The 25,013-nt window shown below is 37.9% G+C and overlaps 1 protein-coding gene across 2 annotated transcripts in view; it reads right to left on the bottom strand.

Annotated features, from left to right (window-relative positions):
• DCDC1 (doublecortin domain containing 1) overlaps window positions 1-25,013 on the bottom strand; it is a 476,813-nt gene that overhangs the window by 382,602 nt on the left and 69,198 nt on the right. For both annotated transcript variants that reach the window (XM_060400033.1, XM_042233308.2), the window contains exon 6: window positions 17,661-17,866. In XM_060400033.1, the coding sequence (XP_060256016.1) occupies window positions 17,661-17,866 (206 nt within the window). The remainder of the gene's footprint in view (window positions 1-17,660; window positions 17,867-25,013) is intronic.

Consider the following 25,013-nt stretch of genomic DNA (forward strand, 5'->3'; position numbering starts at 1 on the left):
TCTATCCCTTGATCAGGGAAGATCCCCTGGAGATGGAAATGGCAACCCACTCCAGTACTCTTGCCTGGAGAATCCCATGGACGGAGGAGCCTGGTAGGCTACAGTCTACCAGGCTGCAAAGAGTTGGACATGACTGAGCAAGTTCACTTTCACTTTCAAAATAAATTATAAATACTACCTGATCACAGTTAACTTTGATAACTTACAGTTTGGGTACTAAAAATAGAATTAATAAACTACATTTCATGGTTTTCCACGAATCTGAGTTTGAAGAACTTCACTTTTAAAAAAAACTTATTGGAGGATAGCTGCTTTACAATGTTGTTAGTTTCTGTTGCACAGCAAAATGAATCAGCTGTACGTATACATGTATCTCCTCTTTTTTGGATTTCCTTCCCATTTAGGTCACCACAGAGCAGAGTTCCCTATGCTATATAGTAACGTTCTCATTAGTTATGAAGAACTTCACTTTTGATGGTTTCTAATACGCTAAAGTCCTTCTCTTAATATTTTCATTTCTCAATGTGTTCTTGATGTAGAAATAGCCCTTATAAAGGTTGTAACAATCACCTTTCCAACACCAGGGAAGACTTAAACATGCATCAGTTGGAAAGAAAGCTCTACTCACAAGACGAGAACAATTAAATTAACAGAAGGGAGTTGAGAGGTCTCAGGAACCTGAGGGCAGGTATTATCAGGCTTCAGGAAGTGACTCCCCAAACATGAAACTTACCACAATCATTTAAAAGTCCATAACACATTCCAAATCCAAACTAAATGTACTTGTCTATTCCAAGCTTACAATTCATAGCTATGATATATTGCTTTTACATTACCAAGAACTGCTCAAGGACGATGTTCATTGTATGATTATATACCTTATAAATTTTTCTAGTTACTGATAACACCCTGCCTCCATTTCTGCCCACTTTTATCCTTATTTTAAAACTAGATCTTGTAATCCTAATCCAAGCCGAATCAACTCACTTTCTTTGTGACAACAGACATATTGAAACAACTTAACGTATTCATTTCAGTTCAGTTCAGTTCAGTCGCTCAGTCATGTCTGACTCTTTGCTACCCCATGAACTGCAGCAGGCCAGGCCTCTGTGTCCATCATCAACTCCTAGAGTTTACCCAAATCCATGTCCATTGAGTTGGTGATGCCATCCAACCATCTCATCCTCTGTCGGCCCCTTCTCCTCTTCTCCTCTTCTCCTCAATCCTTCCCAGCAGCAGGGTCTTTTCCAATGAGTCAGTTCTTCGCATCAGGTGGCCAAAATATTGGAGTTACAGCTTCAACATCAGTCTTTCCAATAAACACCCAGGACTGATCTCCTTTAGGGTGGACTGGTTGGATCTCCTTGCAGTCCAAGGGACTCTCAAGAGTCTTCTTCAACACCACAGTTCAAAAGCATCAATTCTTCTGTTCTTAGCTTTCTTTATAGTCCAACTTTCACATCCATACATGACCACTGGAAAAACCATAGCCTTGGCTAGACGGACCTTTGTCCACAAAGTAATGTCTCTGCTCTTTACTAGGCTGTCTAAGTTGGTCATAACTTTCCTTCCAAAGAGTAAGCGTCTTTTAATTTGACGGCTACATTCACCATCTGCAGTGATTTTGGAGCCCCAAAAAATAAAGTCTGTCACTGTTTCCACTGTTTCCCCATCTATTTGCTATGAAATGATGGGACCGGATACCATGATCTTAGTTTCCTGAACGTTGAGCTTTAAGCCAACTTTTTCTCTTTCCTCTTTCTCTTTCATCAAAAGGCTATTTAGTTCTTCTTCACTTTCTGCCATAAGGGTGGTGCCATCTGCATATCTGAGGTTATTGATATTTCTCCTGGGAATCTTGATTCCAGCTTGTGCTTCTTCCAGTCCAGCGTTTCTCATGATGTACTCTGCATAGAAGTTAAATAAGCAGGGTGACAATATACAGCCTTGATGTACTCCTTTTCCTATTTGGAACCAGTCTGTTGTTCCACGTCCAGTTCTAACTGTTCCTTCCTGCCCTGCATATAGGTTTCTCAAGAGGCAGGTCAGGTGGTCTGGTATACCCATCTCTTTCAGAATTTTCCACAGTTTATTGTGATCCACACAGTCAAAGGCTTTGGCATAGTCAATAAAGCAGAAATAGATGTTTTTCAGGAACTCTTTTGCTTTTTTGATGATCCAGCGGATGTTGGCAATTTGATCTCTGGTTCCTCTGCCTTTTCTAAAACCAGCTTAACGTGTATATAGAGGCAAAACTGTACTTTTCTTTCAGTCTGGAGAACAACTTTCAAATATCATGACTGATTTGGCTTGTTATCCGAGTTGCTGTATCTAGTAACGTGTTGCACTTAGAAGGCAAATAATATTTAACCAATGAATTTAATTCAACAAACTAACATTAGCTGGATTATATCAGAGATTCTCAGCCTTTACCCTAGCCTTAAGTGTTAGTCGCTCAGTTGTGGCCGATTTTTTGCGACCCCATGGACTGCAGCCCACCAGGCTCCACTGTCCAGAAGATTTTCCAGACAAGGATACTGGAGTCGGTTGCCATTTCCTTCTCCAGCCTTAAACATGACCAATAATGTTCCCCCATGCCACGTACTTCCATGGGCATTTACATGATTCTGTGTGTTTCCAGCGCTTCAGGCAGTTTTTCAAAATCTATATATTGCTGCTGTCTCTCTCAAAACCAAGAAGAACGTTCATGATTATAGATACAGTGATAGGAATAATATCGAACGTTCTAATTTATGAGGGAAATATTCACAACATCAGTGCTTTACCCAGTTAGATAACAAGGTACTTGCAATGTACTTCATAAGTGACTGCAAGCATTGTCATGTAGAGTAAATCCATTAACCTCAGAGTCGCTACTTGAAGTGTGTCAGTGCAGGAGAACCAAGGCCATGTGTCCTCATAAGTCAAACGCAGGGCTCCCTAACTTAGAATGGCCCCTACCTCTCTCTAGTCCACTTGCCCATACCTGGGACTGGTCCTTGCTACCCTAACAAATAAGGTAATAAGTGTGGCAGTTCCAAACCTCACTCTTCCTGCCTTCCTTCCTAATCTCTTGGGTCAAATTCTTTAGTGACTACTACACACAAGTTAACCTAGGACTCCCATCGAATGGACTGAAACCTTTTTTAAAGATCCTCAGAAAGCAATATTCAAAAATGCAAGAGAGAAAGCATCAGGAAAAGAAACCGCAGTTTCTTCTGGGACTTGAGACAGAAGGAGAGTGGAACATATAAACACTGGCATGGGATCGATCTATTTTTAGCAATTAACATAGTCTGACTAGAAAAATTCTTTTCATCACTTTCTCCTATCTGACTCTGTGCCCAAATAGTATCCTTTTGCAATTACCACCACTACCTGCCTCACTGACAAAAATACTCAAAGGAGGTAATTCAGAATACATTCTTCCATAGCCAGTCACCTTGAAAATTACCAAGAACCTATGTAAAAGTGACTCAGTCATGTCTGACTCTTTGCAACTCTGTGGACTGTAGTCCACTTGGCTCCTCTGTCCATGGAATTCTCCAGGCAAGAATATTGGAGTGGGTTGCCATTCCCTTCTCCAGGGAATCTTCCTGATCCAGGGATCTCCTGCACTGCAGGTGGATTCTTTACCATCTGAGCTACCAGGGAAGCTCCTATAGCTAGTCCCATAAACCCTAAAACGATGCAATCCCCTCCTTAGGATACTCACATTCTTCATCTTTCCATTGGTAACATTTAGTTCTCAATTTCTTAAGATTACAAATGTATTATTTAAAAGTGCAACGAAGCCGTTTTGTACAAACCATATTCCCCAGTTACTAGTGAAGCTTCCAATATCTAAATATTCTCTAAAGTTTTATCATAATTTACCAATTAAGCTAAGCAAAATATGAACTATTTAAAGATAATCCCCTTTACTTCAACTAAAATGTCGATGATTTTAAAATATTGCTGTCTTTGAGTTTTTAAAAAATTAGCCAAGTAAAATTACATGGCTTTCTAACTCAGAGATTCTTCTCCTTTCATTGCTAAAACATCAGTAATAATGTTTGTGCAAGCCGAGTTTTAAGAGTTAAATGAGTTTTAAAATTGGCATTAGAAAATCAGATATATTAGAAATTAATAATGCATCAGCAAAACTGCCACTCTCCTACTTTCAAGATGAAAGATCTTTGCAGTGTTTAAGCATTGCCAACCTTCAGTAATCATTTTCTCATAGTAAATTAAAAGCGGTGTAAATTAGTATCAATATAAATTTCTGTCAAAAGTCCTAAAACGAAGCCCCTATTTGTAAGGTCATTCTTGTAATTTAAAATATTTAACAGTGCTAGCTTGCTGTAATCTTAAGGTTAATTAAAATACCATTTCCACTAATCTGTAGCTGTTAAGCTTGTTAATGTATTACTTTTTTGATAATTTCTTATAGCTTAGGTTATAGAGAACTCTTCTGATACGAAAATCTAAAAACCATTATACTGTAAAACTAGATTCCTCTTGACAAGCACATGGGAGGAGATTTTCCACAAACTCTTTTTAGTTGAGTCCATTTGTTTATAGTTTGGGGAGTCACCTCCATGTCCAAGCATATCTGGTGCAGTTTGCAGCTTTCAGAATGGCTACCATAGAGGTGGTATGGTTTCATAGTCTAAAGTCTCTGAGTTCAGTTTCAGTTCAGTTCAGTTCAGACGCTCAGTCATGTCCGACTCTGTGACCCCATGAATTGCAGCACACCAGGCCTCCCTGTCCACCACCAACTCCCAGAGTTCACTCAAACTCACGTCCATTGAGTTGGAGATGCCATCCAGCCATCTCATCCTCTGTCGTCCCTTTCTTCCTGCCCCCAATCCCTCCCAGCATCAGAGTCTTTTCCAATGAGTCAACTCTTCGCATGAGGTGGCCAGAGTACTGGAGTTTCAGCTTTAGCTTCATTCTTTCCAAAGAACACCCAGGAGTTTGGTTTAGTACTACCCAAAAGTAAGAGTGTGCTTAGCTCAACATAACCCTGGGCCACATGAGCTGAGTCTACAAGCCATCAGATCCAACACTATCGACTTCCTCAAAGATGAAGAATCTTAATAGCTTTTTATGAGTCACTGCCCAGAAATGTAACCCCAGATTCAGCCCTCTACACACACCTCCTTCAAAAGATCCTCTAGAGCAGGGGTTAGGACACTACACACACCATGGGCCAATTCTGGCCACAATCTGTTTCTGTATAGCTTGTAGGCTGAGAAGACTCTGCATGCTTTTAATTGTTAAAAAATAATCAAAAGAAGAATAACATTTTGTCACACTTTAATAATATATCATAGTATATTAAATTCATATTTCAGTGCCCATAAATAAAGTTTTCCTGGAAAACAGCCATGGTGTTCATTTATAGATTTTCTACGGCTGGTTGCACACTAAGTATCAGAGTTCAGTGGTTGCAACAGAGACTTTATGGTATAGAAAATGAAGAATATTTGCTGTCAGACCCTTTACAGAAAAAAATTCTTACTCTCAGTCTACTGCATTATCACTCACTTAAGATTCTATCTATTCTTCTTTATATATTATCCTCAACACCTTCATCCATTTCTAAGATCTTTGCATTGCGCACTCTGAAAATTCTCCCCATGATCAACAAAAGTGATTAGACCATCAACCTCCTTTAAAAGAAAACAAGCTTTCCTCTGAGTTCTCTCAGTTTCTCAGAGTCCTCTCAAATGCTGGGATTTTAGTCCCTTACTTCACACAATCTCAAATTTGTGAAGTGGTGTTACAATGTTATTTCTTGATAATTTCTTCCCAAGCTTCTTACTGAACAAACAAACAAATCACAAAGATTTACAATGATTACCACATTGACAAATCCAAAGGATATTTTAATGCTCATTTATTTCAATCTTTGAATAGCATTTGAGTTACTTCCTCTTTCTTTAAATCCCCTTATTCCCTGAATTCTGAAATATGGTAATCCACTAATTCTTTTCCTGCCTTTTTTTTCTTGTTATAGGCTCATTCTCCTCTATTCATTAATTGGAGTTCTTGAAGGTAGTCCTAGCCTTCTTCCTGCTTCACACTAAATTCTCGCTTATGGCAATCTAATCAATGCTCCAGTTTCATTTTCTGTCTATACACTGACAACTTCCAAATCGGTATGCCTACCCCTGAAATACTCTGAGCTTCAGACCAAATAATACCTATTCATTATCTCATTCAAACAAATCAAAGATCCCTCAAAATCAACATGTCCAAGACTGAACCCCATCTCTTCAGCTTCAAGCCTAGTATTCTTCCAGGCATAGGGGAAGATACCTCCTTCTATCTCGGTATGCAAACCAGAAATTGCAAAATCATCCTTGATACCGTGAACATCTCACTTCCCTTCACACCATGTATCCAATCTATTATCAGGGCCTGTTGATTTTATCTTCTAAAAATCTTATCCATTTCCACTCCCAAGGTCCAGGCTATTATCACCTGTCACTAGGACTCTGGCAATACTTAGCGAATAGTTTCCCTGCATCTCCCTGGCCCACCCAATCTGTCCTCCACTGAACACCAAAGTAATCTCTCCAAAAATAAATCGGGTACCCTTTCTTCCACTCCTAACTAAAACGTTTATATGACTTCTCACCGTTCTTTGGAGGAAAAAGGCAAAAATCTGTAACCTTTTTTACAGGCTATTCTCTCCCTCCTAAGCTAAACTTTTAATTCATGGGATCCATCCTGCTCACTCTGCCATTGAATCTTTTCATATGCTGTACTCTCTGCTTATCTCTTCTCAGAAGACCTCCCTGTCACCTATTTCATATTCAATAATTTGATCATTTTATAAACACCTTTTCCATCACTAGACTGGTGGCTCAAACGGTAAAGCATCTACGTGCAATGCAGGGGACCCGGGTTTGATCCCTGGGTCAGGAAGATTCCCTGGAGAAGGAAATGGCAACCCACTCCAGTACTCTTGCCTGGAAAATCCCATGGATGGAGGAGCCTTTTAGGCTACAGTCCATAGGGTCACAAAGAGTCTGACAGGACTGAGTGACTTTACTTTGAGGACAAGATCACGGTTTTTCACATCTTCAAATCCAGATGCTTGGAAGATTTATTCATAAAAATATCACAAATTAATGAATTAGTGAAAGTTATGACCAACCTAGATAGCATATTGAAAAGCAGAGACATGACTTTGCCAACAAAGGTCCATCTAGTCAAGGCTATGGTTTTACCAGTGGTCATGTATGGATGTTAGAATTGGACTGTGAAGAAAGCTGAGCGCCGAAGAATTGATGCTTTTGAACTGTGGTGTTGGAGAAGACTCTTGAGAGTCCCTTGGACTGCAAGGAGATCCAACCAGTCCATTCTAAAGGAGATCAGCCCTGGGTGTTCTTTGGAAAGAATGATGCTAAAGCTGAAGCTCCAGTACTTTGGCCACCTCATGCAAAGAGTTGACTCATTGGAAAAGACTCTGATGCTGGGACGGATTGGGGGCAGGAGGAGAAAGGGACGACCGAGGATGAGATGGCTGGATGGCATCACTGACTCAATGGACGTGAGTTTGAGTGAACTCTGGGAGTTGGTGATGGACAGGGAGGCCTGGCATGCTGCAATTCATGGGGTCGCAGAGTCGGACATGACTGAGCGACTGAACTGAACTGAATATATGTCTAATTTAAAATCATTTCATCTTAAATTTATATTGTTATTAAAAGTCTTATAAAAGCAGCAAATAAAATTTTTGATCAATGTTATAAAATTATGCTGTAACTAAAGTATGTGTAATTCCAGAAAAACATATTTCAAATAAAATTAACTCTTTTTATTATCAGAGCACTGAACCTGTACTCTCCTTAGAAAATAAATTAGAAAACCTCTTTACATTTGAAGTAATATTCTTAGTTGCCTACCCAATGTTCATTCTCCACCTCATCCTTGCTGTCCTGATTTTGATTAAGGGTTCACTCTCTCCTTTTGACTCAAGGAAGGCTATAATTATTTTGACTGGTATAAGTCAATTATGGTGATCCCATGCTCCCTATTAGTGAATGATCTGGGGATGCTGCTGCTGCTAAGTCACTCCAGTCGTGTCTGACTCTGTGCGACCCACAGACGGCAGCCCACCAGGCTCTGCCGTCCCTGGGATTCTCCAGGCAAGAACACTGGAGTGAGTTGCCATTGCTTTCTCCAGATCTGGGGATAGACACAATCTATTTCTAGCCAATATGACACAAGAAGGGCTTCTGGGAAAGACTTCTTCACTCATAGTGAAGAGATGATCCTTTTCTGCCTCTAGACAAATTACACCAGTTTGTGCAGTGGCCATCCTGTTAACAATATATGAGAGAAAACAAAATCCAGAAAACTATAGAGAACATAACTGGAATCCTGTCATACTATGTATGAAGACTCCCTACCTCTGGATTTCTTGCTTCTTTTTTGCTTAAATCTGTTTGAATCAGTATCTTCTACTATTTGTAGCTACAGTCATCCCAACCAATAGAAAAAAAAAAAGACTCAATCTCCTCAGACAAGAAACATTGTTTCCGCCAACTCAGTGAGTATTATTAGCATGGGAAATAGACTGCAACAGTAATCACTATATAAACCTAAGAAGCAAACTATTTAAGAACCCAAAGAAGAACTTAAGAAGAAATTTAGCAAGCTGTGAAAATGAATAGATAACTATGAAATTAATTCACTAATTTACTAAAAATATTTCACCTCTGGAAATTAATTCTACTTGCTCAGTAGAAGAGAACTACACTTTATCATAAATATTTTGAGAAAGGGAATCAGTTATTATACTTCTTTTGCTAACTGAAAGACTGTCAAATACATTACAAATTTTCAATGAATTAACACATAATAAAATGTAAGACTTTCTATTTAAGACAAACATTTTGCAATGACTTATAATAAATATTATAACCACTTTTTAATTTGAAGATGCCAGGAAATTGGCTGAATTTGCACCTATTATTTACTTCTTGTTCTTACTAAGTATTAATAGCTAAAAGTGGTTGCATCATTTGGCATTCTCATCAGTCATCTGTGAGATTTCCAGTTACTTCAGATTTTCATCAACTCAGTATTGTCAGTCTTTTTAATTTTACCCATTCTAACAAGCTGGATAGAAAAGACAGAGAAACCAGAGATCAAATTGCCAATATCTGTTGGATCATCAAAAAAGTAAGAGACTTCCAGAAAAACATCTACTTCTGCTTTATTGACTATGCCAAAACCTTTGACTGCGTGGATCACAATAAACTGTGGAAAATTCGGAAGAGATGGGAATACCAGACCATCTAACCTGCCTCCTGAGAAATCTGTATGCAGGTCAAGAAGCAACAGTTAGAACCAGACATGGAACAACAGATGGGTTCCAAATCGGGAAAGAAGTACGTCAAGGCTGTACATTGTCACTTTGCTTATTAACTTATATGCAGAGTACATCATGAGAAATGCTGGGCTGGATGAAGCACAAGCTGGAATCAAGATTGCCGGGAGAAATATCACTAACCTCAGATATGCAGCAACTGAACTGACTGATTCTAACATGTATGCAGTGGTAACTCATTGTGGATTTAATCAGCATTTCTTTGATGCTTAATAACATTGAGCATCTTTTCATGTGCTATAGTTTATTTCTAGGTCTCTTAGTAGTGTTCAAATCTTTTGATCTTTTCTACTGAGCTGTTTGCCTTCTTACTATTAGCAGAGATTTACACACATACACACACAAATACATATATACACGCTGAGTGCACATTGTCAGATGTGTGCTTTCTGAATATTTTGTCTCCAGCCTATGGCTAGATTTTTCATTTCTGTTGTTGTTTTTAGAAGGGCAGAAGGTTTAAAATTTTAGGTAAAGTAGATATAATAAGTTTTGTTTCATTTTTAGTTCAGACTTTTTAGCCTAGCTAAAAAATCCTTGCCTACCTCAAGCCTGTAAAAAAGAAAAAATGTCTCTTCTGGGAATTTTTCAGTTTTACTCTTTGATGAAGTACGGATTGGAGTAATTTCTTATCATACAAATATCTAATTTTCACCAATATTTGTTAAAAAAAGGACTGTCTTTTCCTCGCTAAATTATCAAGATTAATTTGCTATTATACGTGTGGGTCAATTTCTGAAATTTGTTTTCTTTCATTGCACTTTATATGTATTCTGATGCCAACAGTATTCTGTCTTGATTATTTTAGCTTTGTAACAAATGTTGAAATAAATGTTAAAATGAGGTAGTATAAGACTTCTAAATTTGACCTTCCAATTCTTCTGCATTTCCTAAGATTTTATTGATCTTTTTGGATCCATGATTAACTCTTCTGGTCTCTTCATGAATCCCCTACAAGTTCAATAAACTTCCTTCCCTCCGACTGATCGAAATAGGAATGTCTCCCTTGCCTGCATGTACTGCCACAGCCTTTTCCTTTTTACATCTCTGTTAGTTCTTTCTCTGGTATCTGCTTGGGCCAGGTCTTGTGGGAGTTACTTTGTCCATAAGTAAGTTAGTGTTTAGCCAAGATACAAGCGGGACCCTAGGCAAAATTTGGGAAATTTTCTCAAAAAATGTCCTTCATCTGTGGCATTTCATGATAGATTACAGCCATTTCAGCCTCCCAGAACTTTGATGTCTTGTGGAGACCATTGTGCTTTTCTTGGATTCTCTCTCCCCAGACCAAGTCCAAAAATTGCCTCTAGAGATAAAGATAAGGTAAACTGTAAGACACAGTTCCATTTTTCCTGTTCTCTCCAGCATGGTAGTCTGGTGCTCCCAGTTGCCTAATGTTTAAACATTGCTGTCTTGTATTTTTTGTGCAGTTTTCAGTTATTTAAAATGGGATGGCTAGTCTGATACTAGCTTTTCTGTTACGACTGTAAAAAGATGTCTCAAATTTTGTTAATGGTTATGTTAACTCATTTTCCTAGGCAGCACTAGTGGTAAAGAACCCAACTGCCAGTGCAGGAGACATAAGAGACATGGGCTCGATCCCTGGGCAGAAAGATCCCCTGGAGGAGAGCATGGCAACCTACTCCAGTATTTTTGCCTGGAGAATCCCTCGGACAGAGGAGCCTGGCCAGCTATGGTCCACTGGGTCGCGAAGAGTCGGACATGACTGAAGCAAATTAGCACACATAGCACACAGCTCATTTTTAGGTGAGAACGCATAGGAATTGGAATGTGACAAACAGTATATTTGTGGCAGTTTCACATAACAAAAAAAAATAATGTTCTTCAAGTCCAAAAATGGATTCTAGTCCTAGCTATCCCAGTTAATCCACTTTGGATATGGCAGTTAACTTACCTAAGTCACCATTTTCTAAGTTAGCAATTTTTCTAATAGTCCAATAGTTAGATTATTAGATAAAATTGTATTATTTCATAAAATTCTGTAATTATAATGTCCAGAAATTAAGCTTCAACAAGGATACCTTAATGGTAATGTATATATGAAAAACTAATTTAATAAATGCTTCAATTTAACCATTATTGTTATATGTTCTTAGCAATTTAAATGTATCAAGATTAAAAAATGTAAGTATAAAAGCCATTACAATTTTAATAAAAAACAAAAATAAATTTATCTTTTCAGATTTAATATCATGTTTATGTTTTAACTGTTTAGGGGAGTTAAAGTATAAAGTTAAAGACTCTCCTTAATTACCATCTGTAACATAAATAAATCTTTAGACTGAAAGTTATCATTTGTTTTTATTCTAGCTAAGGAAATCCACCTCCCTCCTTATGATTTCATGCAAAAAAAAAAAAATTCTGGCTACCAAGTAATCACTTATAATGTTCTGAAATAATATTTTAATTGTATAACCCTAAAATTCATACTACATAAATAGAAGACAACTGGCAATCCATGGCCTCTTGAGAATAAACTGTATCATCAATTTCTATATTTTTAAAAATTCTGCTTTCATATTTTTTAACCTGATATTAAACCCGGGTTATGGATAATAGACTAATTTTTAAAGCAATAATAGTATCAATGGGCTTTTGCTCATATATCATAAAAAGCTCTTTAAAGAACTTCCAACATAAATAATCATGACCTCTCCTGTGGGAATCCATGTTGAATATCCTTAATCAAATTTTGTTACTCCAGGTGCTACCTTTTGAATCTCTTAAAATGTTCTCTAAATTCTTTAATTCACATTGTGTGGAAAATCTCTGTTATAGCTACTGATTTGTATGTGAACATTCCACAGTCATGCTGTGGAATTTTGTATGTTGTTTTTTTTTTTTTTAAACTAAATTGGGCCTTTCCTATTTGTCCTTTAATTTAAGTATACTTGGTTTACAATATTGTATCAGTTTCAGGTATATAGAAAAATGATTGTTATATATATATATATATTTTCAGATTATTTTCCATTAGAGGTTATATCAGATATTAAGTACAGTTCCCTGTGAAAGTGAAAGTGAAGTCACTCAGTCGTGTCCGACTCTTTGCGACCCCATGGACTGTAGCCTACCAGGCTCCTCCGTCCATGGGATTTTCCAGGCAAGAGTACTGGAGTGGGTTGCCATTTCCTTCTCCACAGTTCCCTGTGCTATATAGTAAATCCTTGCTGTTTATCGGTTTTATGTATATTTGGTTGTATCTGTTAATCCCCTACTCCTAATTTATCCCTCCCAACCTCCCTTTGCAGTTTGGTAATCATAGTTTGTTTTCTACATCTGTGAACCTGTTTCTGTCTGTACAGATTCAATTGTAGTATTCTTTAGATTCCACATATAAGTGATACCATATGTAATAAAATTTATCTTCCTCTGATTTCACTTATTATGATATTATCTAGGTTCGTCTCAGTCACTGCAAATGGCAATATTTCATTCTTATCATGGCTGAGTAATATTCCCTTGTGTAAATATATCACGTCTTCTTAAGCCCGATATGGTGATGGACACTTGAGTTGTTTCCATATCTGGGCTATTGTAAGTAGTGTTGATAGGTATGCTGAGGTGCATGTATCTTTTCAAATTAAGAATTTTTGTCTTTTCTGGATATATGCCCAGGAATGGGATTGTTAGATAATATGGTAGCTCTATTTTTAGTTTTTAAACAATCATCCATACTGTTTTCCATAATGTTTGCATCAATTTATATTTGAAATGGACCTCTCTTTTATAAAAATATTTATTTAATTATATGGCTGTGCAAATCTTTGGAGAAGGCAATGGCACCCCACTCCAGTACTCTTGCCTGGAAAACCCCATGGAAGGAGGAGCCTGGTGGGCTGCAGTCCATGGGGTCCCTAGGAGTCCGACACGGCTGAGCGTCTTCACTTTCACTTTTCACTCTCATGCATTGGAGAAGGAAATGGCAACCCACTCCAGTGTTCTTGCCTGGAGGATCCCAGGGACGGGGGAGCCTGGTGGGCTGCTGTCTATGGGGTCACACAGAGTCGGACATGACTGAAGCGACTTAGCAGCAGCAGCACCAAATCTTAGTTGCAGCATGCAGGACCATTTGCTGTGGTGCTCAAACTCTTGGTTGCAGCACGTGGGATCTAGTTCCTGACCAGGGATGGAATCCACACCCTCCTCACTGAGAGTGAGGATTCTTAGCCACCGGATCAACAGGGAAGTCCCAAGGGTCTTTCTTAAACTTCTTAATGTTTTTTGTTGTTGCTGTTTATTGAACTATTTTTCAAACTAAAAAATGGTAAATATCATAGAAGTCTAAATTTTCCTCTGACTTAAAGGCATTTGATATGTCTATTATTTATTTATATCCTAACTGTCCTATGTGAGTAATTCCCTCAATACTTATGTGATCTTTCACTAGTAACAGGGAAAAATCACTGCAATGAAATATATTTACATACAAATATTAAGGGAATATTTACTTTTTTCTAAGTCAGACTTACTATACATATACTACTCCCATCTTGCTAACTTGTTGACATTTTCCTTTTTCATGATTTCTGAACTCCTTGTACTAGTTCTCATAGCAACTAGTAACCTAATTTCCCATAAATTATTTTCTGTCACACAACTTATCTTTCTCTTATACCACATGAGAAATGGAAATACAGAACAAACAGAAGACTGTGAAAATTCCCATCAACTTGTAAGTTTGAGGTTTTCTAACACCAGAGAACAAGAGTTCTTAAATTTTAGTGGGACTAGGCAACATCTGGAGACATCTGCTGAAATTCAGATTCCCAAGCTCAAGAGATTCTTGATAGGCTCAGAGTGGGGCCCAGAAGTCTGAATTTTTAACATACAGACAAGATGATTCTGATGTAGGTTTTCTCAGAAAGTCACTAGTATTATGTGCACAATAGAGTAAAGGAAGATAGACGGGGGACTAGGAGAGAGGCATCCAAGAAAGAAGAGAGAAAAAGATAATCTCCAGGTTGAAGGTGAAGGGACTAGGGTGGTTATAGGGAATAATCAGGTCAAACTGGAGAGTGAGATAACATGGGTTTTTTCCATTCTTTCATTGATTTCATTATCTTTTTCATCATTTCCACCACTGTAATCTCATGCTGTTAGTGATAGAACACAGAAAGCTAGCAAAAAAAAACCAAATAAAATATAACTATTAACTGCTGAGAAAAAGATAAAGATGTCACAGAAAGGAGATGCTATCCAGGTGGCTCAGTAGTAAAGAATCCACTTGCTAATGCAGGAGAGGCAGGAGACCTGGATTCAATCCCTGGGTCAGGAAGATCCCCTGGACAGAGGAGCCTGGTGGGCTACAGTCCATAGAGTCTTAAAAGAGTTAGACATGACTGAGCACACGTCCTGGATAATACAATAATTCACACAGCTTAATACTTCTTTTCTGAAAAAGATTCCAGGAGGTAACTGAGGGAAAATAAAACTTATCTACCACAATGCTAACCTCAAAAAGCTATATATCTAAAGCAGTTTTCATTTTACATTTACTTTGCATTTGTGCCCACAAAGTCTTCCTAATATCTTTTTCAACACATGGATAATGTTTAGCCAATGCCCATAGTAGTGGGTGCTGTGTGATTACTAAAATCATACGAAGTAATTCTAAAACCACCTGATTCCAATTTCAAGGGGATGGACCATCATTCTGATATTCTAGAGTACAGAGAAGAATGGTATCACTTTTGCCCTCATTAAAACTTTTTAATTAGCTAACCTTTTAACCTTCATTTTGATTTATTACTGAAATACAATTATTTCTCCTTGACTCCATTCTGAGTATCAGAGGGGACTTTTAAGCTCCAACTACCTTATTTTATCACTCATCTTATATAACTCCCTCATTTCACTGCAGTAACCTTCACCATATTAGAGTCCTTTACTTTTTACTTCAGTTCGATATTACTTAGCAATAATCTAAAAATAGCCATTAGTTCCTGATATTCCTAATATTTTATCATAAAGGAGAAAATAATTTACATTTTTTCCTATGTCTATACCACCTTTTTAGTCCTACTGCTGATCTGATATTAATTGATAAATGGGCATTGCCCTGTGATTATCAACAAACCTTTCAAAATTTAAATTTTATACAAAAAATAATTAGCTAGCCTTATTTTCCCTCCAAAAAGTTCTATCAACACCCAACACCAGTGTTCAAATGCCTTCTCTTTTTTACCACATTATTAAAAGTAATATTGAGACAAATGTTTACAAATACATTTATTACTGAATCATCTTCTGACTTTTATAAAAATTGTGACAGTTCTCTAAATTTTACAAACTGAAGAAAAAAATAAGTGAAAGAATTCTTTGAACATCCAGTTTTAAATAAATTGACCTCTCACGTCAAAAAGCAAAATAGCAGTGACATTTTTGTTTTATACTCAACCTTTCATCTAAGAACATGTAATCTGTAAGAGTGACTATTACCCCAATTTTACCACTGAGGCATAGAATTACAGAGATTGAACTGAAGTGAACTCAAGAGGTTATCTAATCTAGCTTCCATCTCCAGGAATGACTACATTTGAACAATCCAAGAGATGTCCACATTCTCTATTTTTCAAAATCTCCAGGGAAGATGTTACAACTTGCCTTAGCAATTTGCTCTGGTGTGTAATATCCCTCATTTCACTTATAGTCCAAATCTGCAGATAAGAAGGAAATAAAATCCAGTTTCCCAGCTCCTTAGTAAATATTTTTACGCAGATGTAGTTATAAAACAACTACAAAAATAAGTCGATGAAGAAATAGATATTTCAATAATAAAAATTTCCAATATCTAGTCAACTATTCACCTGTTTAAAGCAATATTCATTTGAAAATATTCTGGCATAACAAAATGATTTATAGCTATCTTCATTTCAAAATAAATGTTTCCCATTAATAAGAAAAATAAATTCTATTAGATCTGTATTTATGAGTCCTAAAGAGAAGAATGGGCTTCCCTGGTAGTTCAGCTGGTAAAGAATCTGCCTCTAATGCAGAAGACCCCAGTTCAACTCCTGGGCAGGAAGATCCTCTGGAGAAGGGACAGGCCACCCACTCCAGTATTCTTGGACTTCCCTGGTGGCTCAGATGGTAAAGAAGCCACCTGCAGTGCAGGGGACACAGGCTTGATTCCTGGGTTGGGAAGGTCCCCTGGAGGAGGGTATGGCAACCCACTCCAGTCCTCTTGCCTGGAGAATCCCCACAGACACAGAAGCCTGGCAGGGGCTACAGTCCGTTGGGGTCGCAAAGAGTCAGAGATGAAAGAGTGACTCAGCACAAGCACAAAGAGAATAGCAAAATAAGAATTTAATGGGAACTTTCTGAGTGCCAGGCATTGTACTCCACACATAATATCACACTGAACACTAACATCAGTTTTATCAGATAGGCATGTTACTATCACTAGTTTTCAGATAAAGAAATTGAGACTCAAAGTAAGTTATAAAAGGTCTTATAGATAGTGAATGACAAAGCTAGGATTAAAACCTAAATAGTTTGGTTATGTTTCACTGTCTCTCTAATTCATATTTAATAAATTTTCATTGCTTTCATTATTATTATCAAGCTACTTTAAGATTCACTGAAAAATCCTTATCTGAATGAAAAGATTCCCCTCCCCTCCACCAAATTCCCATTAGTTTCTCTGTATTTTTAAATATCAAAGACCTGGGAAGTACAAGCACCTTCTTAAAAAAAAATGCATTTATATGACAATACTTTAAAATTTGTTTCTTGAAGTTTGCTGAATTGTTACATGATTTTTCTTAGTCCTATCCAGATTTACTTTTTTTAAATGCATATGGATACTTTTAAACTGAATCGTTGCTATTTCAGATTTCATTGATTACTTTGAAGAGCAGAGGGGCTTCTAGGTTTTAACTACTCTTCTAAATGAAAAGGAGCAGGTTTGAGCTTTGAAGCTAGTTAAATTGACTTCAACCTAAATACCCTGTAAAGTATTATAACCAACTGGAATGTTTCCTCAAGTGTAAACATAACTTTTACCTAAGGAAATGGCCAAGTATGTTGGCCAAATTATTTCCTGAAATGCTGTTGCTTTATTTAAGTAAGTTATGTTGTAAGTGCAATAAACATACTTCTAAACAGCTGAATTCTTGCATTCTATATAATGACTCCTTAATATTTCAGTTTATTTGCTAACAGTGATATACAGAAGGAAAAAACACATTTCAAGAGCCATAAAAACTTTGAGATTTAATTTTTACTTCAATATTTAATACAAGATTACCTTTTTCATTGTTTCCTTTCCCACTGTAATCTCATGCCCATCCTGCCCCATGCCATTCTTAAAGAGTAGAATTCGGGCTGAGGTCTTCTCAATAAGTTTCTGCATTCTAATAGAAAGAACAGGCTTGGTTTTCCGTCTTTTGACATCAGTAGGAAGCATCAGCCCATTCATTGTCCAAGTTACTTTCTTCATTAACAACAGATGGTCTAGAAGAGATTTTTTAAAGTCAAGTCAATATTTGGCTTCGAAATTAAAAATGGACATATCGCGCTTCCCCTCCCCCTATTACCTATATTGTATACACCAGCTAGTCTCCATTTGGATGCTGGTTTCCTAAAATGCTACCACCAGGTTCCCACTAACCGTGACATAAGCTGTAGCAAGCTGTCTGCTCTGATAGCCTGCATAAATCATCATTTCTGAAGGGAACAGATGCTCAGGGTATGAAAGAGTAATACCACAATTTAGTCCTAATTAAAATTCACCTTAGCATGCCTCTATCACTGATCACGTGCACTGAGCTGAAAGCGTCCATTGAAAGGGTCTGAGATCCTTTGCTTACTATTAAACAACATAGGTCCTGAATTTTTGTGTTCTTTAAGGGTGGGAAAACATTTTTTTTCTTCTTCAATATGATTATTAACCATGTTGCTTTAAAGAAGACGACCTCCAAATAGTAGCCTTATACACAATTCTTCTCTTGTGACTAGAATGAAGGTGCCTTCTAGGACATCTTTGGTAAGAGATTGAAACTATTTCACTAAAAATGAAACCCAGTTTTTCATTAACAATTTACTCTGACCCATATATTTTCTGGGATTCCCTGGTGGCTCAGACGGTAAAGGGTCTGCCTGCAATGCAGGAGACCCAAGTTCGATCCCCAGGTCGGGAAGATCCCCTGGAGAAGGAAATGGCAATCCACTCCAGTACTCTTGCCTAAAAATTCCATGGATGGAGGAGCCTGGTGGGCTACAGTCCATGGGGTCGCAAAGAGTCAGACACGACTGAGTGACTTCACTCACCCAAACATTTTCAAAGATGTGTGCATGAATATAAGTTTCAAAACTCCCACTAATATTAATGGAAGTGTAACTAAATTACTATGTATGACTTTGAAAATGTAAGGGTAAGAATAGAAGTGCAGTATATTGCAATACTAAGTTGCTGTCAGCATTCCTCTCTTTTCAAGAGGTTTCATTTCACAAGTAAATAATTTGCACCTGAGTGTTTATTTTATTTGTGCATTCAATTTATTTTAGATTATATTTTCTGTTCACATACAAAAATACAATGATTCCTCCCTCATCTGCTTATCTGTCCTAAAAGAGAAACGAAATTTTATTTGCATATAACTAAAAGTAGCTGCATTTATTTATTTACCCAAATTTCCAAATAACTCTTTGCTATTAGCATTTACCTTGAAAGAAGCATGACCTTTTGAACTTAGAAATAGGACCTTATATAAAATCTTGATATGAAACATGAGCCAGCGGTTGTAAACAACTTTTAGGTCCCAGAATGGCTATATTAAATGTTCAAACAACTTTCTCTCTCTCTCTCTCCCCACCAACATATACAGACTCACACATACATACATGTACACACATATACAGTGAGCAGAAATAAAAGCAAAACTTAGAGGATAAATTAAAACTAGGAGATTACAAATATGATTAAGATTTCAAGAAGAGAAAAAACTTTACAGAAATTAATGACATATTTTATCACTTTGTAATCTTAAACTGGAGAAGAAAATGGCAACCCACTCCAGTATTCTTGCCTGGAGAATCCCAAGGACAGGACTGTAGCCTGGTGGGCTATAGTCCATGGATGGCAAAGACTTGGACATGACTTAGCAACTAAATAAATAGGAATTAGAATTAGGAAAATAAGTAGAAGTTAATGAGACCATATATGCCGGAAAGAATTGAAAACAGGTGGTCAAATAAATGTATATATGCACATGTATGTTCATAGCAGCACTATTCACAATAGTTAAAGATATAAACCAAATCTCTACCAATGGATAAATGGAAAAATAAATTGTAGAATATAGATATATATGTGTATGTGTGCGTATATTTTTATATGAAGGAATATTATTCAGCAATAAAAATAAAGTACTGATACATACTACAATGTGGATGATCCACAAAATATTAGGCTAAGTCAAAGAGCATAATGAAAAGATGCTCAACATCACTAATTACAAAGAAATGCAAATCAAAACAACAAGGCATCACCTCACAACAGTCAGAATGGCCATCAATAAAAAATCTACAACCAATAAATGCTGGAGAGGGTGTGCAAAAAAGGGAAGCCTCCTATACTATTGGTGGGAATGTAAATTGATACAGTAACTAGGGAGAACAGCATGGAGGTTCCTTAGAAAACTTAAAATAGAACTACTATATGACACAGCCATCCCACTCCTTATCACATACCCAGAGCAAACCATAATTCAAAGAGACACATGGACCCCAATGTTTATTGCAGCACTATATACAATAGCCAGGACAAGGAAGCAACCTAAATGCCCACCAGGGAGGAATGGATAAAGAAGAAGTACTATGTATACACAAGGGAATACTTTTGTTGTTGTTTAGTTGATAAGTCGTATCCAACTCTGTGCCCATGAACTGCAGCATGTGAGGCTTCCCTGTTCTTCACTATCTCCCACAGTTTGCTTAAACTCCATCCATAGCTGCTGCTGCTGCTGCTGCTGCTGCTGAGTCACTTCAGTCATGTCCGACTCTGTGTGACCCCATAGACAGCAGCCCACTTGGCTTCCCAGTCCCAGGGATTCTCCAGGCAAGAACACTGGAGTGGGTTGCCATTTCCTTCTCCAATGCATGAAAGTGAAAAGTGAAAGGGAAGTCACTCAGTCATGTCCGATTCTTAGCGACCCCACGGACTGCAGCCTACCAGGCTCCTCAGCCCATGGGATTCTCCAGGCAAGAGTACTAGAGTGGGGTGCCATTGGCTTCTATCCATTGAGTCGGTGATAACTATCTAACCATCTCATTCTCTGCCACCCTCTTCTCCTGTCCTCATCTTTTCCAGCATCGGGGTCTTTTCTACTGAGTTGGCTCTTTGCTTCAGGTGGCCAAAGTATTGGAATTTCAGCTTAAGCTTCGATCCTTCCAATGAATACTCAGGGTTGATTTCCTTGTAAGACTGACTGGTTTGATCTTCTTGCAGTCCAAGGGATTCTCAAGAGTATTCTCCAGCACTACAATTCAAAAGCATCATTTCTTCAGCACTTAGCCTTCTTTATGGTCCAACTCTCACATCTGCACATGACTACTGGAAAAACCATAGCTTTGACAATATGGACCTTTGTTGGCAAAGTCAAGTCTCTGCTTAGTAATACGCTGACTAGGTTTGTCATAGCTTTTCTTCCAAGGAGCAAGCATCTTTTAATTTCATGGCTGCAGTCACCATCTGCACTAATTTTGGAGCCCAAGAAAATAAAATCTGTATCTGCTTGAACTTTTTCAACTTTCTATTTGCCATGAAGTGATGGGACCAGATACCATGATCCTAGTTTTTTGAATGTTGAGTTTCAAGCCAGCTTTTTCACTTTGCTCTTTCACTTTCATCAGAAGACTGTTTAGTTTCTCTTCACTTTCTGACTTTAGAGTGGTATCATCTGCATATTTGAGGTTGTTGATATTTCTCCAGGCAACCTTGATTCCAGCTTGTGATTCATCCCAGTCCAGCATTTTGAATAATGTGCTCTGCATACAAGTTAAATAAGCAGAGTGACCAAATACAGCCTTGACATACTCCTTTCCCAAACTGGAACCAGTCTATTGTTCCATTTTGTTCCATGTCTGTTCTAACTGTTGTTTCTTGACCCACATACAGGTTCCTCAGGAAACAGGTAAGGTGGTCTGGTATTCCCATCTCTTTAAAAATTTTCCACAGTTTGTTGTGATCCACATAATCAAAGGCTTTAGTATAGTCAATGAAGCAAAAGTAAATGTTTTTCTGAAATTCTCTGTGATCCAAGGAATTTTGGTAATTTGATCTCTGGTTCCTCTGCCTTTTTTAAGTCCAGTTTGGACCTCTGGAAGTTCTCAAATCATGTACTGTTGAAGACTAGCTTGAAGGATTTTGAGCATTACCTTGCAAACATATGAACTGAGCGCAACTGTACAATAGTTTGAACTTGCATTGCCCTTCTTTAGGATTGGGATGAAAACTGACCTTTTTCAGTCCTGTGGCTACTGCTAAGTTCTCCAAATTTGCTGACATATTGAGTGCAGCCCTTTAACAGTATTATCTTTTAGGATTTGAAAGAGCTCAGCTGGAATTCCATCACCTCCACTAGCTTTGTTTATAGAAATGTTTCCTAAGGCCCACTTGGCTTCACACTTCAAGATGTCTGGCTCTAGGTGAGTGACCATCCATCATTGTTATTTAAGTCATTAAGACCTATTTTTATACAGTCCTTCTTTGTACTCTTGCCAGCTGTTCTTAATCTCTTTTGCTTCTGTTAGGTCCTTACCATTTCTGTCCTTTATCATGCCCATCCTCACATGAAATATTCCCTTGATATATCCAATTTTTTGGAAGAGATATCTAGTCTTTTCCATTCTATTGTTTTCCTCTATTTCTTTGCATCATTCACTTAAGAAGGTCTTCTTATCTCTTGTTATTCTCTTGCATTCATTTGGGTATATCTTTCCCTTTCTCCCTTTTGCTTCTCTTCTTTTTTCAGCTATTTGTAAAGCCTTCTCAGATAACCACTTTGCTTTCTTGCATTTCATTTTCTTTGGGATGATTTTGGTCACCACCTCCTTTACCATGTTATGAACCTCTGTCCATGGTTCTTCAGGCATTCTGTTTACCAGATCTAATCCTTTGAATCTCAGCCATAAAAAATGAAATTGTGCCATTAGCAGAGATGTGGATGGACCTAGAGACTGGCACACAAAGTGAAGTAAGTCAAAAAGAGAAAAACAAGTATAGTGTATTAACACATATATGTGAAATATAGAAAAATGGTACAGATGAACTTATTTGCAAAGCATAAATAGACACACAGATGTAGAGAACCTATGGATATAAAAGGGGGAAGGAGAAGTAGAATGGAGTAGGAGATTGGGATTGACATTTATACAATACTATGTATAAAATAGGTAACTAATGAGAACCGATTGTATAGCACAGAGAACCCTATGCATTGCTCTGTGGTGATCTAAATGGGAAGGAACATCAAAAAAGAGGGGATATAGGTACACGGATAGCTGATTCACTTTGCTGTATGGCAGAAACTAATCCAACACTGTAAAGCAACTATACTTCAATAAAATCTTTTTAATTAAAGAAAAAGAAATGAAAGTCAAAAATAAATAAACAATAAAAATGAAAAAAAGATATATACTGTATAATTCCATTTATAAGAACTATCCAGAATAGGTAACTCCACAGAAACAGAATTCAAACAGATGTAAGCCAGGGGCTAGGAGAGGAGAGAGTAGGGAGAAACAAATGGATAAGGGGTTTTACTGTGGAACGATGGGATGCTTTGGAACTAGATAGTGTGGCTGCACAACACTGAAAACGTACTAAATGCCACTGATTGACCACTTTAAATGATTAATTTTATGTTATGTGAATTTCATCAAGACAAAGAAAGAAGGAAAATGAGAAAGAGGAGAGGCAGAGGAGGAGGAAGAAGGAGACTACTGATGGTGACTATCCTGAAAATAAAAAGTATCTCTCACTGGGAAAAAAAATAAAATAAATTCCTGTTCTTTGATAGGAGTGTACCCACAATGTGGAGATCCTCCAGATGTTTAAAGGGTATAAACCTTTAAACTAGGTTTGACTCTCAGCTCTGTTACTCAGGAGCCCCAGATGAGTTACACCTCCTTGCGTCTCTGATTTCTCATCTACAAAGTATGCAGTGGGCACCACTCCACCACCTGATGAGGATTAATTACCTTACAAGGAAAAGTACCTAACACACTGAAATCACTCCATAAATGCTGGCTTCTCCTCCTGCGTCCCTGAAATCCCATGCTTATTATGTAGCTCTAGACTATACTGAGCCATCAGAATCCAACCAGGAAAACAGAATCCACTCAGAGTTCTTGAGAAGAGGGACAGACTGCAGGGGATTGGTTACGTAAGTGATGGAAAAGACCGCAAAGCAACAAAAGGACAGTGACACAACCAAGAGATTAGTAATAGCAAGAAACCATTCCCACCAAGGCCAGATGGAGGAGGTGTGATAAGTACTGGATTTAGAGAGTCTTACCAACAAACCATTTTTCTCTTTGATTCTTTCGACCAGGACAGGATTTGGGTGAGGCAAGGGAAGGGCCAAAGATACAAAGTTTGGGGAAACATGCTTAGAGTGGGGTAAGCACACAACCATCGAAGTGAGGGCCCCCTTAAATCTTGTCCTGTAGGTGCTGCATTAGTCTCTCCCAGACCCCAGCCTTGGTTTTGACTGTCTGTCCTATGTTCAGAACTCCTGGAATTCCATTCAAAATAATGCTATTAGCCAGAAACTGTTTTATATGACTTGTGGGTTTTAACTCATCTAGTCCTCTCAATGCCAAAGCCTTTGACTGTGTGGATCACAATAAACTGTGGAAAATTCTGAAACAGATGGGAATACCAGACCACCTGACCTGCCTTTTGAGAAACCTGTACGCAGGTCAGGAAGCAACAGTTAGAAGTGGACATGGAACAACAGACTTGTTCCAAATCAGGAAAGGAGTACATCAAGGCTTATATTGTCACCCTACTTATTTAACTTCTGTGTAGAGTACATCATGAGAAACGCTGGGCTGGAAGAAGCACAAGCTGGAATCAAGATTGCTGGGAGAAATATCAAGAACCTCAGATATACAGATGACACCACCCTTATGGCAGAAAGTGAAGAACTAAAAAGCCTCTTGATGAAAGTGAAAGAGGAGAGTGAAAAAGTTGGCTTAAAGCTCACCATTCAGAAAACTAAGATCATGGCATCCAGTCCCACCCACCACTTCATGGGAAATAGATGGGGAAACAGTGGAAACAGTGGCTGACTTTATTTTTCTGGGCTCCAAAATCACTGCAGATGGTGACTGCAGCCATGAAATTAAAAGACGCTTGCTCCTTGGAAGGAAAGTTACGGCCAACCTAGACAGCATATTAAAAAGCAGAGACATTACTTTGCCAACAAAGGTCTGTCTAGTCAAGGCTATGGTTTTCCAGTAGTCATGTATGGATGTGAGAGTTGGACTATAAAGAAAGCCGAGCACCGAAGAATTGATGCTTTTGAACTGTGGTGTTGGAGAAGACTCTTGAGAGTCCCTTGGACTGCAAGGAGATCCAACCAGTCCATTCTAA

Source organism: Ovis aries, chromosome 15 (genome assembly GCF_016772045.2).
Source record: "Ovis aries strain OAR_USU_Benz2616 breed Rambouillet chromosome 15, ARS-UI_Ramb_v3.0, whole genome shotgun sequence".
NCBI lineage: Eukaryota > Metazoa > Chordata > Mammalia > Artiodactyla > Bovidae > Ovis > Ovis aries.